The sequence below is a fragment of the Rhinopithecus roxellana genome, chromosome 4 (genome assembly GCF_007565055.1).
Source record: "Rhinopithecus roxellana isolate Shanxi Qingling chromosome 4, ASM756505v1, whole genome shotgun sequence".
Taxonomy (NCBI): Eukaryota; Metazoa; Chordata; class Mammalia; order Primates; family Cercopithecidae; genus Rhinopithecus; species Rhinopithecus roxellana.
The window spans coordinates 120,069,587-120,083,009 of record NC_044552.1 but is presented as its reverse complement, the minus strand read 5'-3'; the positions used below and the strand labels follow the sequence as shown (position 1 = coordinate 120,083,009).

The 13,423-nt window shown below is 42.1% G+C and overlaps 1 protein-coding gene across 2 annotated transcripts in view; it reads left to right on the top strand.

Moving 5' to 3' along the window:
* The window catches only part of PDE7B (phosphodiesterase 7B), a 344,257-nt gene extending 331,146 nt beyond the window's left edge, over positions 1-13,111 (top strand). For both annotated transcript variants that reach the window (XM_010379468.2, XM_010379467.2), the window contains 2 exons: positions 4,574-4,654; positions 9,128-13,111. In XM_010379468.2, coding sequence (XP_010377770.1) covers positions 4,574-4,654; positions 9,128-9,363 — 317 coding nt within the window. In that variant the 3' untranslated portion in view covers positions 9,364-13,111. The remainder of the gene's footprint in view (positions 1-4,573; positions 4,655-9,127) is intronic.
* Positions 13,112-13,423: the final 312 nt, after the last annotated feature.

The following is a 13,423-nucleotide window of genomic DNA, read 5'->3' as shown; positions in this document are numbered from 1 at the left end:
AAATGTAACCTATAAAATTTCTTTTCTCAGGCCTGGCACAGTGGCTCACGCCTGTAATCCCAGCACTTTGGGAGGCTGAGGCAGGCGGATCACCTGAGGTCAGGAGCTTGAAACCAGCCCAGGCAAATGGTGAAACCCAGTCTCTACTAAAAATACAAAAATCAGCCAGGTGTGGTGGCACCCACCTGTAGTCCCAGCTACTCAGGAGACTGAAATAAAAGAATTGCTTGAACCCAGGAGGGCGGAGGTTGCAGTGAGCCGAGATCATGCCACTGCACTTCAGCCTGGGTGAGAGAGCAAGACTCTGTCTCCAAAAAAAAAAAAAAAAATCGTCTTTTCTCAAAACTGCTTATTGTCCTAGTAACATATGCACACATAACACGGAGAAACCTAAAACATTTGTGAGGCTGATCACTAAAAGCAGGCTTTCATATACCTTCCTTTGGCATGTTTCCTGGCAGAAGAAGAATAGAAAGAGTAGATCTAGTCCTTTTTATCTAATAGCCTTATGGTCTAGTAGAAATTCTGCTTGTTTTAAGAGAAGATTATAGGCTGGACGCGGTGGCTCACGCCTGTAATCCCAGCACTTTGGGAGGCCGAGGCAGGCGGATCACGAGGTCAGCAGATCGAGACCATCGTGGCTAACACGGTGAAACCCCGTCTCTACTAAAAATCCAAAAAAAAAAATTAGCTGGGCATGGTGGCAGGGGCCTGTAGTCCCAGCTACTTGGGAGGCTGAGGCAGGAGAATGACATCAACCGGGAGGCAGAGCTTGCAGTGAGCTGACTTCACGCCACTGCACTTCAGCCTGGGTGACAGAGCGAGACTCTGTCTCAAAAAAAAAAAAGAGAAGATTAGATTCCCTGGTCATCCAAACTGCCTGTCCTCCCTACTGAATTATTATTGTTTTAATTCTATAAGGATGATTTGTGTCATTTTGATTAATCTTTCAGTTTAAGATTTGGACTCAAATCTCAGCTCATTCCAGCCTGCTCTTGGTGGGCAGGCTTCCACAGACTACTAACAGTCCTGGACAAAGTATCTGTAATGTGATTCATGATGTTAAGCAAAGGAAAACTCTTCAAATCAAGGCTGAAGACACAGGGGGAAAGGAAAACAAGATCCCATGAATTAGAAAAACTGTTATATTCTCAAAACAGAGATTAGGATTCCAAATACCATATACCTCCCTCCTCGTCCCCAAAAAACCTTAAAAAAATTAGACTTTGTCCTCTTGTGACTACAGATTGATATCATCTCAAACAACTAGTTTCCCAGAACCTTTTATTGAATGTCTGCTTCCAGCTTCGTCTAGTCCTCAGCAAAACTGATTGTCCTATGTACAAAACCCCACTGGAGATATTATGAAGAATACAAAGAACTACAGGTAGTCTATGCTTTGTACTCTCAAAGTACTAATTAGTATAGTTTCTACAGGAAAGAAACTATGCAAATTTCCCCTTTATATTCTCTACATTGGTTAGCAAAGTGTCTGAAACATAAGCGTGTTGAATAAATGAATGAATAAATGATCTAATTGGAAAACCTCTAATGATAGAGGTCACAGGAGAAGATCCAGTACCTTGAAAGGTAGGATCTGAGCTCAGTATTGAGTGATGTGCATTGTTCTATACTTTCCAATATGGTAACAACAAGACACATGTGACTGGTTAAATTTAAATTTAAATTTAATAAATAAAAAATAGAGTTCCTCAGTCTTGTTGATCATATTTCAAGGGGCTACCACAGTGGGCAATGTAGAGAACATCTCCATAATTGCAGCAAATCCCACCGGACAGCACTGGTCTAGATAGAATGGAATGGAAACCACTGAGGCAGGGATGCACCCTGCCTTGTAGACCCGCTCAGTCTCATAGAAGATAAGAATGAAAGGATTGTGGAGGCCCCTGGACACCAGGCTACAATAGAGAACATGACAATGGGCATTATCTCAAAAAGTGCATTTAGGGCAATGTATATAGTTGAAGTGGAAGAAGAATTGGAAGAAGAAATCTAGCTAAGAAGCAACAACTAAGAATAAATTATCAACACACCAGACCAGGTTAAAGCAGAGTGAAAGGGGGCAAAAAAAGGTCGTCTAAGAGGGAGAAACAGGATGTGAAACAAGATTTAAGAGGAAGAAACAAGCAGGGAGGTAGCAGGGTCCGCAGCCAGGCTCAGATGAGATGGAGGGTGAAGGGAAGGGAGAAGTAAAAGACAACTCCTCCAAGTGTCACACTTGACTGAAAAATCACTATTAACAGAAATATGGAGGTGAGGAGTGGAACTGGCTTTAGAAGAGTTTGTCTTAATATTATATGCTGTCCTGGCCTGCCCTCAGAAGGCTATGATCATCTGGAGTTGAAGAGTTAGGGTGGCCAGACTGCCCTGAACCACTCAGGTTAAGCCCGAATGATTTCCTCACTTCAGCCTTGAGGATTACCAGGGACAAGAAACCCCATGAGGCAGACTCCAGTCTTAAAATGACAGAACTGTGGCCTCGGGAGGGCTTCAGCTCAATGGTTAAGCGCAGACACTTTGAAACCAAACTTCCTAGGCTGGAATCCAGGCTCCCCACTTTACTACTGGTGTGACCTACTGGCAACATACTGGGTCAGTATACTTAACCTTCCCTGTGTCTCAGTTTCTTCATCTGTAAAAGGGGGATTATAAGGTTATTATTCGGATTAAATTAACATATGCCTGGGAGGGGGGCTCACATCTGTAATCCCAATGCTTTTGGAGGCTGAAGCAGGAGGATTACTTGAAGCCAGGAGTTTGAATCCAGCCTGGGGAACATAGAGAGATCCTTTCTCTATTTAAAAAAAAATGAACAGGCCGGGCGCGGTGGCTCAAGCCTGTAATCCCAGCACTTTGGGAGGCCGAGACTGGGCGGATCACGAGGTCAGGAGATCGAGACCATCCTGGCTAACACGGTGAAACCCCGTCTCTACTAAAAAATACAAAAAACTAGCCGGGCGAGGTGGCGGGCGCCTGTAGTCCCAGCTACTCAGGAGGCTGAGGCAGGAGAATGGCGTAAACCCGGGAGGCGAAGCTTGCAGTGAGCTGAGATCCGGCCACTGCACTCCAGCCTGGGCGGCAGAGCGAGACTCCGTCTCAAAAAAAAAAAAAAAATGAACAAAACAATATTAGCCGGGAGTGGTGGTACATGCCTGTAGTCCCAGCTACTCAGGATGCTGAAACGGGAGGATCCCTTGAGCTCAAGTGTTCAAGGTTACAGTGAGCTATGATGGCACCACGGCACTCCAGCCTGGGTGTCAGAGTGAGAGCCTGCCTCTTACAAAAAACAATGACGATTTTTTATTAACATATGTAAAATGCTTAGAACAGTGCCTGGCACACAGTAATCACTATATAAATGTTTTTATCTCTTCTACTTTAGCAGAGTAGATTCACAACTGTGAACTTTCCACTGATTAACCAAATTAACTTTTGTGTTGGAAAAAACACTCAATTTTTTATGCTTAGGAAGGACTGATGAAGTATTTCAATGAAGTTTTATACAATGCATTTCTCCTTTGATCTTCTATTAGGTTGATGCAAATGTAATTGCGGGTTTTGCCATGGAAAGTAATGGCAAAAATACACAATTACATTTGCACCAGCCTAATAGCTGACAAAGGCATTAAAAAAAAAAAAAAACATTTCAAGCTGGATGCTGAGGGTTCACACCTGTAATCCCAACAGTTTGGAAGACGGAGGCAGGAGGATTGCTTGAGCTCAGGAGATTAAGACGAGTCTGGACAACATAGCAAGACCTCATCTCTACTAAAAATAAAAATTAAAAAATATATATTAGCCAGGCATGGTGGCACATGTCTGTAGTCCGAGCTACTTGGGAGGCTAAAGCAGAAGGATTGCTTGAACCCAGGAGTTCGAGGCTGCAGTGAGCCAAGATCATGCCACTGCACTCAAGCCTGGGTGACAGAATGAGACCCTGTCTCAGAAAAAGAACACCATTCTGACCTTTATACTTTTTTCACCTTCAGTTGCATTAGGTAAAATTCTAAGGAATCAGAATGGAAGATTCTGATTAATTTTGTGGTTACAGACTGAGGTGCTGCTTAGATGAGATCTTTCTAGTCCTTCTACCTCATTCCCTACCTACTTATTGTTCCTGGTTGTCCTCAGGTGAAACAAGACTAGGGTCAGGCAGTGTGAAAGTGGAGTGGGGAGAGGGAAGGATAAAACCTGTTTTCTTAACCTGTCACTTAAAGCCAGAACTTTTATTTCATGTGAGGAAACTTCTCATTTGTTGTTTTCTAGTTTTTATAGGTCTTGTTCAAAAATTTATTCTAGTCCCAGAGCACACCTACTTGCAATGAGCCATTATGAACGGTCATTGGAACCATGGTATTTTAAATTATTACGGAAACTACCAAAGTAAGGCAGAGCAAGACAGTGCTGAATGGTCCTTAAGTGATAACAAGTCAGGAAACAGTAATTCCCAGAATAACTTCTTCTGATGAGGTCATTAAAATTATTACTACTCATTTTATAAATTCTAGATTTCCAATGTGTGTTTTTTTTTTTTTTTTTTTTTTCTTCTTAGGTGAACTTGAACAGAAATTTGAACTGGAAATCAGTCCTCTTTGTAATCAACAGAAAGATTCCATCCCTAGTATACAAATTGGTGAGTTGAATTCAGTGTTAATTCCAGATAAATACCTTTGGCACATCTCACAAAAGTCACAAAGAAAAGATCTACACAGAGCTTTCAAAAGATCAGCACTGGAGGTTTAATCAACATCCTTTTGAATGGCTGAGTCCAAATTAACATTTTAATCATGACTACTCTGCTAATTATCTGTCGAGATCTTATGATACATAGGATCGAAGCTTTGTTATAGGCCCTTAACTTGTATTATTTTAATTTTGTAGTTTAGAATAGAATCAAAACCAAAAAGAGTAGAAGAAAAGTAACAAGAATCAACTATTCGTGCTCTCTTCAGGGCTTGAAGGTGGGAATCAGCAGAATCTGCCCTTAGGACCCTTCCAATCTGGGTCACTACCCCTCATCCCTAACACTCGCTCCCAAGAGTCCAATCTCTAGGCCTACAGCCTGTGAGCCATGCTATCCCGCTGCATCCTGGGATCCCCTATTTCACTAGTCCTTCCTTCAAAACTTATTTTCAGGTTATTCTCCTAAACCACACTCTTTCAAATGTCAATGGTGGGAAACTGTTAAAGTATGATGCCAGTGCATCCAAAATAATTATTGCTTTATCTAATTAAGTTATGCACTAGACCAAGAAGCAAATCTGTGGAAATTTTAGGCACTGTAGTGGAAGAAATATTTTTGCTCCAGTAAGAAATTCTATCACACCTTAAGACACTCCACCAATTGCACCTACCTTTAAAGCAAGTCTTTCTTTTCCTTGCAGTTTACTTCCATTGAACCTCAACTCAGAGTTTTAACTCTTTTCCTTATAAATTCTGACCCTGACTACCAGTCAAATTGTCCTTAATATTGTTATGTAGTTTTCACAATCAAACAGCTTCCTCCACCCCAAAGTTGGGAGCTGGGGGTGGTGGCATAAAAAGAAAACTAGAACCCAGAAAAGATAATACAGAATTGCTGGGTGGCTGGCGGGGAAGTATCAGCAACAGAAATGCAGCTGCAGCCTCAGCCTCCTGGGAGGCAATTCTCTCCTATCAATTGCTTTAGCCATGGAGGTTCTGCAGACATGATTCAAAATTAGATGCTAACCAAAGTCCTAATCCTGAGGCTCCCTGTGTTAAGCTCTAGCGGGAAAGAAATTTACCAGGCAACTGTCAATGACATTTTGAACCCCCCAAACAAAAGGACTCATGTGGTTCAGCACACAACCTGGATTTGTGCGACAGACCTGATTTCAGAGATTCTGTCCTGTTGTTGTCATGAGAACACACTTATTTTGTCAGATCATATGTCCTGATTTTCAGCTCAGGAAAATGTGGTTACCATAGATACCTCTTTTAAAAAGGGGCTGGGGGTTGAGTGAATAGGAAAATCCTAGGGATGCTACACCAGCACACCAATAATAAAGAGAAAGGGAAGGTGATTATAAAACAATCCTTAGTACATAGATCTTTCTCTGCTTCTGTTCCACATCTACCAACTCGTAGAGGTTGAGGGCTGAGAAGTGGGGTGGCAGGGACAGATCAGGCTAAACAGGAAAAACCCAAAGAGATAAACGGAACTTGGTGGATGCTACAGGCTCTAGCCCCCAAGACAATGATTTTTCCAGTGGGTCCTAAGTAATGCAGCTATTTCCTCTGTCCTTATTCCTCTGACTGAAATGTTCCCCTCTTTTTCCTGCCTCAATCCAAAATGAGAATTTTCTGAGAGCTACTCTCAGGCTTAGATCTGATTTTTCTTTTTAAGTAATTTATATCTACCCAAATGGAACTAGGGCTTAATATCTCCTCCCCGGCTCCACACTTCCCTTTCTCTACCAAATTCTACATTTTAAAAGGAAGGTATTAACCGGGTGGGGTGACTCATGCCTATAATCCCAGCACTTTGGGAGGCTGAGGTGGGTAAATCCCTTGAGGCCAGAAATTCAAAACCAGCCTGGACAACAAGGCAAAACCCCATCTCTACAAAAAATACAAAAAAATAAAATTAGCTGGGTGTGGTGCCATGTGCCTATAGTCCCAGCTGCTCAGGAGGCTGAGGCAGGAGGATTACCTGAGCCCAGGGGGTAAAGGCTGCAGTGAGCCATGATCACACCACTGCACTCCAGCCTGGGCGACAGGGTGAGACCCCATCTCTTTAAAAATTAATTAAAACAAAAAATAAAAAGGTATTAAATCAAATGAATCTCTAATTGGTGAAATCTATAGAAGGCTAAAGAGAGAGGTTTTCCTTCAATCCTTGTCTACTCTGAGGCTACCATTCCTCCCTACTCCCCCTTCCTCCCCCCAACCCCCTACCACCCCACCATTCCTCCAGGAGGACAACAGCCCAGCAATGTTAGTTCATCCCTTGAGAAGAGAGAGGCTGGCAGAACACACTGATGGAACAGGTTTCCAAATCTGATAATGTGGAAGCCTTAATTTGAAAAACTGCCTCTTAGTGTCGATTCAGACTTTAAAATCACTTTCCTACCTAGCATAAGAAGTCTTTATATCTGAAAAGTATAAATATAATGCCAGGGTCACTTAAGAAAATGAGGCTTCCTTTTTTCGAGAGTGGGATTTTAAAATGTTGGATTTGTAACTTTTTTATACTGAGATAAACTTGATAAATATTCACACTTTGAACTTGAGAATAGTCTAATTTTGCAAACTGTCTTTAGATATCTAATATCGCATCTCTTTGAAGGTGAATGGTATTAGAAATTAAATAGGGATATTGTGGAGGAGGTAAAGAAAATTCAAGAACAGCAAGCAAAACATGAAATCCTCATCTGCTGACAGCCTATACAACCTTACCAAAATTCCAAATACAAACATCAAGTCACTGGCTTAACTTTCCCCCTCCAGTTCAGGTTCTCTACTATGATCTCACAATATTTAAATCATATTTCACATAAGATGAGACAATGCAGAAACGTATAGTAACACTGTGTATTGCTGCATCCCTCTTCCATCTCTATGGCATTCTCAAAGGCCAAGTGTCTGCTGTTTGTCCAACAAAAAGATAATCAAATCTAGCCTTGTAATTCACATGCCTATAAACATACAGGATTAGCTGTTGGAAATTTTTGCTAGGCTGAATAACATTTGCCTTTCTCCCCACAGCTACACATCAAGGAAATACAATAAAACCTAAATAAGTCCAAGTTTGTGATGATTCCAATAAACAAGTCATGTTTATTACGAAAAGCACATTAACGCAGCAAAACACGATTAGAAAGCAACAAATCTTAAATATGCAAGAGAACAGACATGCAAACAAAGAGGTCTCATAGCAAACAATCTTATCTAGTCATTAAAGCAGGACTTTTATACAAGTAAAAATCTGTATTGAAAATGAGTGAACTTGGCCGGGCGCGGTGGCTCAAGCCTGTAATCCCAGCACTTTGGGAGGCCGAGACGGGCGGATCACGAGGTCAGGAGATCGAGACCATCCTGGCTAACACAGTGAAACCCCGTCTCTACTAAAAATACAAAAACTAGCCGGGCGAGGTGGCGGGCGCCTGTAGTCCCAGCTACTCGGGAGGCTGAGGCGGGAGAATGGCGCAAACCCGGGAGGCGGAGCTTGCAGTGAGCTGAGATCGGGCCACTGCACTCCAGTCCGGGCGACAGAGCGAGACTCCGCCTCAAAAAAAAAAAAAAAAAAAAAAAAAAAAAAAAAAAAAAAAAAGAAAATGAGTGAACTTTATTTAAACTTAGTTATTTAACATAACTGAAAGCAAGACAGGACTGTAAAATGATCATCTTGAAAAAGATATCCCACAGGGTAAGGGTATGAATTATTCAGCTGATCTAAATTTGTGAGGTGTCCCTTTCTGGTGTCATTTGCCCTCTCCATCCCTTCCCCACCTGCCTTCTTTAGCTCCGGCAGAGACTTTTTTATTTTTTAAAACATTTTTTACTTATACGTCTTTCTCTCTCTGCAAATAATAGCCAGTATTCACTGGGAGTTTACTATGTGCCAAGAGTTTTCTAAGCATTGTACGTACATTAAGTCATTTAATTGTCATAACAGCCCTATGAGTTTAGTATTCGTCTTAGCATCTTTTTACAAATTACAAATGAGGAAACTGAGGCACAAAGCCATTCAGGGACAAGCCCAAAGTGACACATCTTATGCTCCTAGGCTGAGGGTAGCCGCCATCCTCTTGCTTGCCCTCCTGGCCCAGGAGCTGGACATTTTTATTAGGCTGAAAACATTTGCCATTTCTCCCCACAGCTACACATCAAGGAAATACAATAAAACCTAAGTAAGGCCGGGCGTGGTGGCTCAGGCCTGTAATCCCAGCACTTTGGGAGCCCAGGACAGGTGGATCACTTGGGGTCAGGTGTTCGAGACCAACCTGGCCAACATGGGGAAACCCCATCTCTACTAAAGATACAAAAATTAGTCGGGCATGGTGGGTCCCCAGTCATGCTTGGGAGGGCGAAAGCAGCGGGTTTCACCGCCCCATGGTGCTGAGTCTGGCCTTGCCTGTTCTAGGTTTCATGAGCTACATCGTGGAGCCGCTCTTCCGGGAATGGGCCCATTTCACGGGAAACAGCGCACTGTCGGAGAACATGCTGGGTCACCTCGCGCACAACAAGGCCCAGTGGAAGAGCCTGTTGCCCAAGCAGCACAGAAGCAGGGGCAGCAGTGGCAGCGGGCCCGATGAGGACCACGCAGGCCAAGGGACTGAGAGCGAGGAGCAGACGGCGCGGGAAGGCGACAGCCCCTAGAGGCCAGCCCAGCTCAGAGGCAGAGAGGATGCTTTCCTCCGGCAGGGACCCCAGAGGGCAGAAGCAGCGTGGAGGGGCTCTCACCCAGCAACCCAGCCAGTTTCTGGGTGTTGTCCTGGGGCTCTTTGGAACGCCACCTTCCTCCCACTTACCTGCCTCCCCTCCTTTTCGCAAATGTACAGAAGCCATTTGTCACCTCAGCATTCGCTGCCGAAATGAGCAACTACATTCAGTAATGTGGGAGCTGATCCCACGGGCAGGCTCACCCTGCTCCAGGAGAAGACTAGGAGGAAGGAGGTGCTCCTGCCCTGTCCGCCATGGCCCCGGGTCGCACTGGAACAGGCAGCAGTTCCTAAGTCTGGAGCGTTTGAGCGTTTGCCGTCTGACTGCTGATCTGCGTGACAGAAACACCAGCATATTTGCAACGCCAAGGATATTGGTCTTAAGTGCAAGAGCACAAATGAGAGTGTGAGAGAAAGTACCTTCTATTTTAATAATAATTATTATAAAAATAATAAATCTTTTTAACTTTTATATTTTATGCACTAGACAATGGATCTGCAACTTTGGACTAAGATCATTCAATGTACCCAAACTTGAACAGGGGGTTCATTGTTTTGCTATTGACTTTATTATGCCACTTTGGGGCAGAGACTTGGCATCTTCTCAGTTTAAGAAACCATGTTTCCTATCCAATCCGAAGGGAAGGTGCTGTACAGTTCATTCCTTTGCACCATTAGCCAATCTGTCTTTTATGGATTCCATGACATGTTTATATTCACCCATGTACATTTTCTGTAAATACCAAACGCTACTGATTCCCATGCCAAAATACATGAGTATTATGGGATTGCTACCTGTATAAACAATGGCACTGTGAACAGAATACTGTTAGTTTTAATACAAGAGAATGCATTTGTAAATATGGTATAGAGTTTATTAATATACTATTGTTTGCAGATAAAGGCCTTAACTTTAAACATCTTTCATCTTCTGAAAGCTGCCCAACTTAAATCCTCATAGATGTCTTTCTCAACTGCCTTCCCATGTCCATCTGTATGTTTTCCAGCTAAGGTCACAAACCAAAACTGAATAAAGTCTTTGAGGAAACATTTTGGAAACTTCACATGCATTCCGCTTGAGACCGTAGTGTTTAATCTATGGCACCAAGCATCGTTTCCTCAGATTAATGAGACCCTTCAACAAGCCTGAATCAGTCACTTTTCAACGCAGCGATGTTTTAACAAGCCAGCTGCTAAGCTTGTGTTTATGTGACTCTTGTTACAGAACATGGTGGTGCGTCAGCGTCACAGGAGACATAGCAGGTCTCGAAAACCTTCTATGACCCTGTCATTTAACCATCAGGGAATTCCCTGCTCCCATGCCACACGTTTGTCTATTATGGCTACAGTACCAAAGTACTTTTGGTGTTTGGTTGGTGTGCATTTCTGTAGTGTCAATAGTAACTGGATTTTTCTTTTTCCTTAATCTCATGTGAACAACTACCCAACTGTTTAGCTGAAGTTGGTATTATTTAAGTAAAGAAAATATTTCAGTTTTATAACAGACTTTACCTTCCTGGCAGGTCATTGTAGTTAATTATGTCTCTAGCTTGGAGTGTCACCTTGAAATTTCATTGCCATTTTTTCTGCAGACACTTGGCCATAAAATCTGTTACAGCATTCTTCTCTAGGCTGCTAAATGCTGTGCATTGAACCTTTTCTTTAGAAGTTTCACCATAACTAATATTAGATGAAAATTGTTGATGCCCCTTTCTTTTTAAACAGTGTAGTAGTGGGAGATGACTCTTCCTGCCACTATCAACCTGATCCTCGTGCTGATAGAATGACAGCTACCACTCATTTCCTAAGTGCAACTGTTGTGGAGATTTTTCTCCTAACATACAAATGAAATACCGATTGGCCTGTAATAAGTTCCTATAGAGAGACTGAGGCTTGCAGAATTAAGGTTCAGGGGAAACTTTGGAGAGTTGATTATATTTTCATTAAAGTAGGAGAGACTGTCAGATGGTGCTAAAGAAAGTGTGACGATCTTATGAAATAGGTGGATGGTAAGTTGAAATTAATGATGTGGGTAAGAAGGAAGGTTGTGGAAAGTTAACACTAGCTTTGTATTTTTTTTTTTCTGTAAAACCATGAACTGATATATTTTTCTTTATCACTTTAGTATTCTGCAGTTCTCAGCTTGGTGAGGCCCCAAAAGTGAATATGTCAGATGTATTTCTGTTTCCAAACTTGTCTTACTTTGGTTTGATGGTACAGAGAAGGCTTTTGAGTAGTCTATTTTTAATGTATATGAGGTCAAATCAAGGAAGGCAATTGCTGGGGACAAGAAAAGTAGAGGTAAGAAAGAAGACACTATTTTAGCTAATGGGGTTTCTGCCTTGGGACAAAAAAATTGCTTTGTTTAAATTATAATTATATAATAATTTAAATAAATGAGATTGGAGGTGTTCTTAGTTCAGAGTTGATAGGGCAAAAGTGTTTATGTTACAATTAGATCTTGAAGAAGAGCTCACAGAGAAAAAAACTACCAAATATCCAACGGGTAAGCCCATGATGTAGCCACTAGTACAGTAAAAATCTGAAGTAAAATGAGGCATAAACTGGATGCAGCTGCCTCCTTCATTCAACTGGAGAGTTCTTGAGTTCCTCATTTGTTGGTAAAAAGAAAAAGACTGAAAATGTCTCTTTTTTTTCTTGCCTATTAGTGGCTCTCTTGCAATATTTCAATAGGAGTCCAATTACTAGTTCAAACACAGTGGCTGGGCACGGTGGCTCACGCCTGTAATCCCAGCACTTTGGGAGACCAAGGTGGGCAAATCATAAGGTCAGGAGATCGAGACCATTCTGACCAACATGGTGAAACCCTGTCTCTACTAAAATACAAAAATTAGCTGGGCATGGCAGTGTGTGCCTGTAATCCCAGCTACTCAGGAAGCTGGGGCAGGAGAATCACTTGAACCTGGGAGGTGGAGGTTGTAGTGATCCGAGATCGCGCCACTGTACTTCAGCCTGGCAACAGAGCTAGACTCCGTCTCAAAGAAAAAACAAAAACAAAAAAACACAGCTATTGGATCATCCACAGATTTTTTCTTTACAATCTTGTTCTCCTTGTCCATGGACCATCAACAGTTGACTCACCAAGTTTAATTCTTCCATTGCTTGAGAAGAAAGGAATCAAAGGACTGTGTGTAGTAAGCTGGCAGTAAAGTTAAGATCAAATTAAGACACAGAGAGAGAATATGTATCACTGCCAGGCCTGATAGGCAAAACCTGCTCTTCCTTTTGATAGCAGTGATGAATTGTCACAACCTTATTTATGAAACCCCGACCTACCCGTAACTCCCTGCTAGGCTAAGTAAAAACCAGGCTCTTTCTCCCTGCTTATGGCTCCCCACAAAGGGGCTTGCAGCGTGTCCTGCAACTTTGTCTTCAGTTAGTGCTTCCTACAAAACTGGGACTTGTTTTGTAACCGTTTCTCATGCTGAATCAGATCTGCTCACTGATTTAGGTTTGGTTATGAGCTTGTATCTCACTGTATTTCTCATGCTTTGTTCTTTTAAACAGATCCTTTAAATTGTGTCATTTTGTGTACACATGTGAGGTTTGGAAAAGAAAAAAAAAAAAAAAAAAAACACCTTGTGAGTTTTGCTCAAAATGTGGCCTAAGTAGCCATTGGCATGTCTAGATGAACAATTAAAAATAAAGATAATTTCTTTAAAATATCACAAGATGAAAATATCCTAATTCTCACCAGGTAACATATTACCAGCCAACGAATTAGATTCAATAAAGGGAACCCACTGCTCAGGAGAGGAAACATTCAAGGAAAGAACACAGATGCAAACATGGTCCACATGACTCATTCCACTTTGGGGGCACAGAAACGCCCATGTCCATGAAGGTATCACTTGCTCCTTAGTGCCAAGTTAGGGAAACAGGGCCACCATTCAGCTTTCCATTTCCTCAGAGTCCTGATATTTTTCTGACTCATATTTGTCAACCTCATATATGAATGAGAATGAGGTACAACGTTT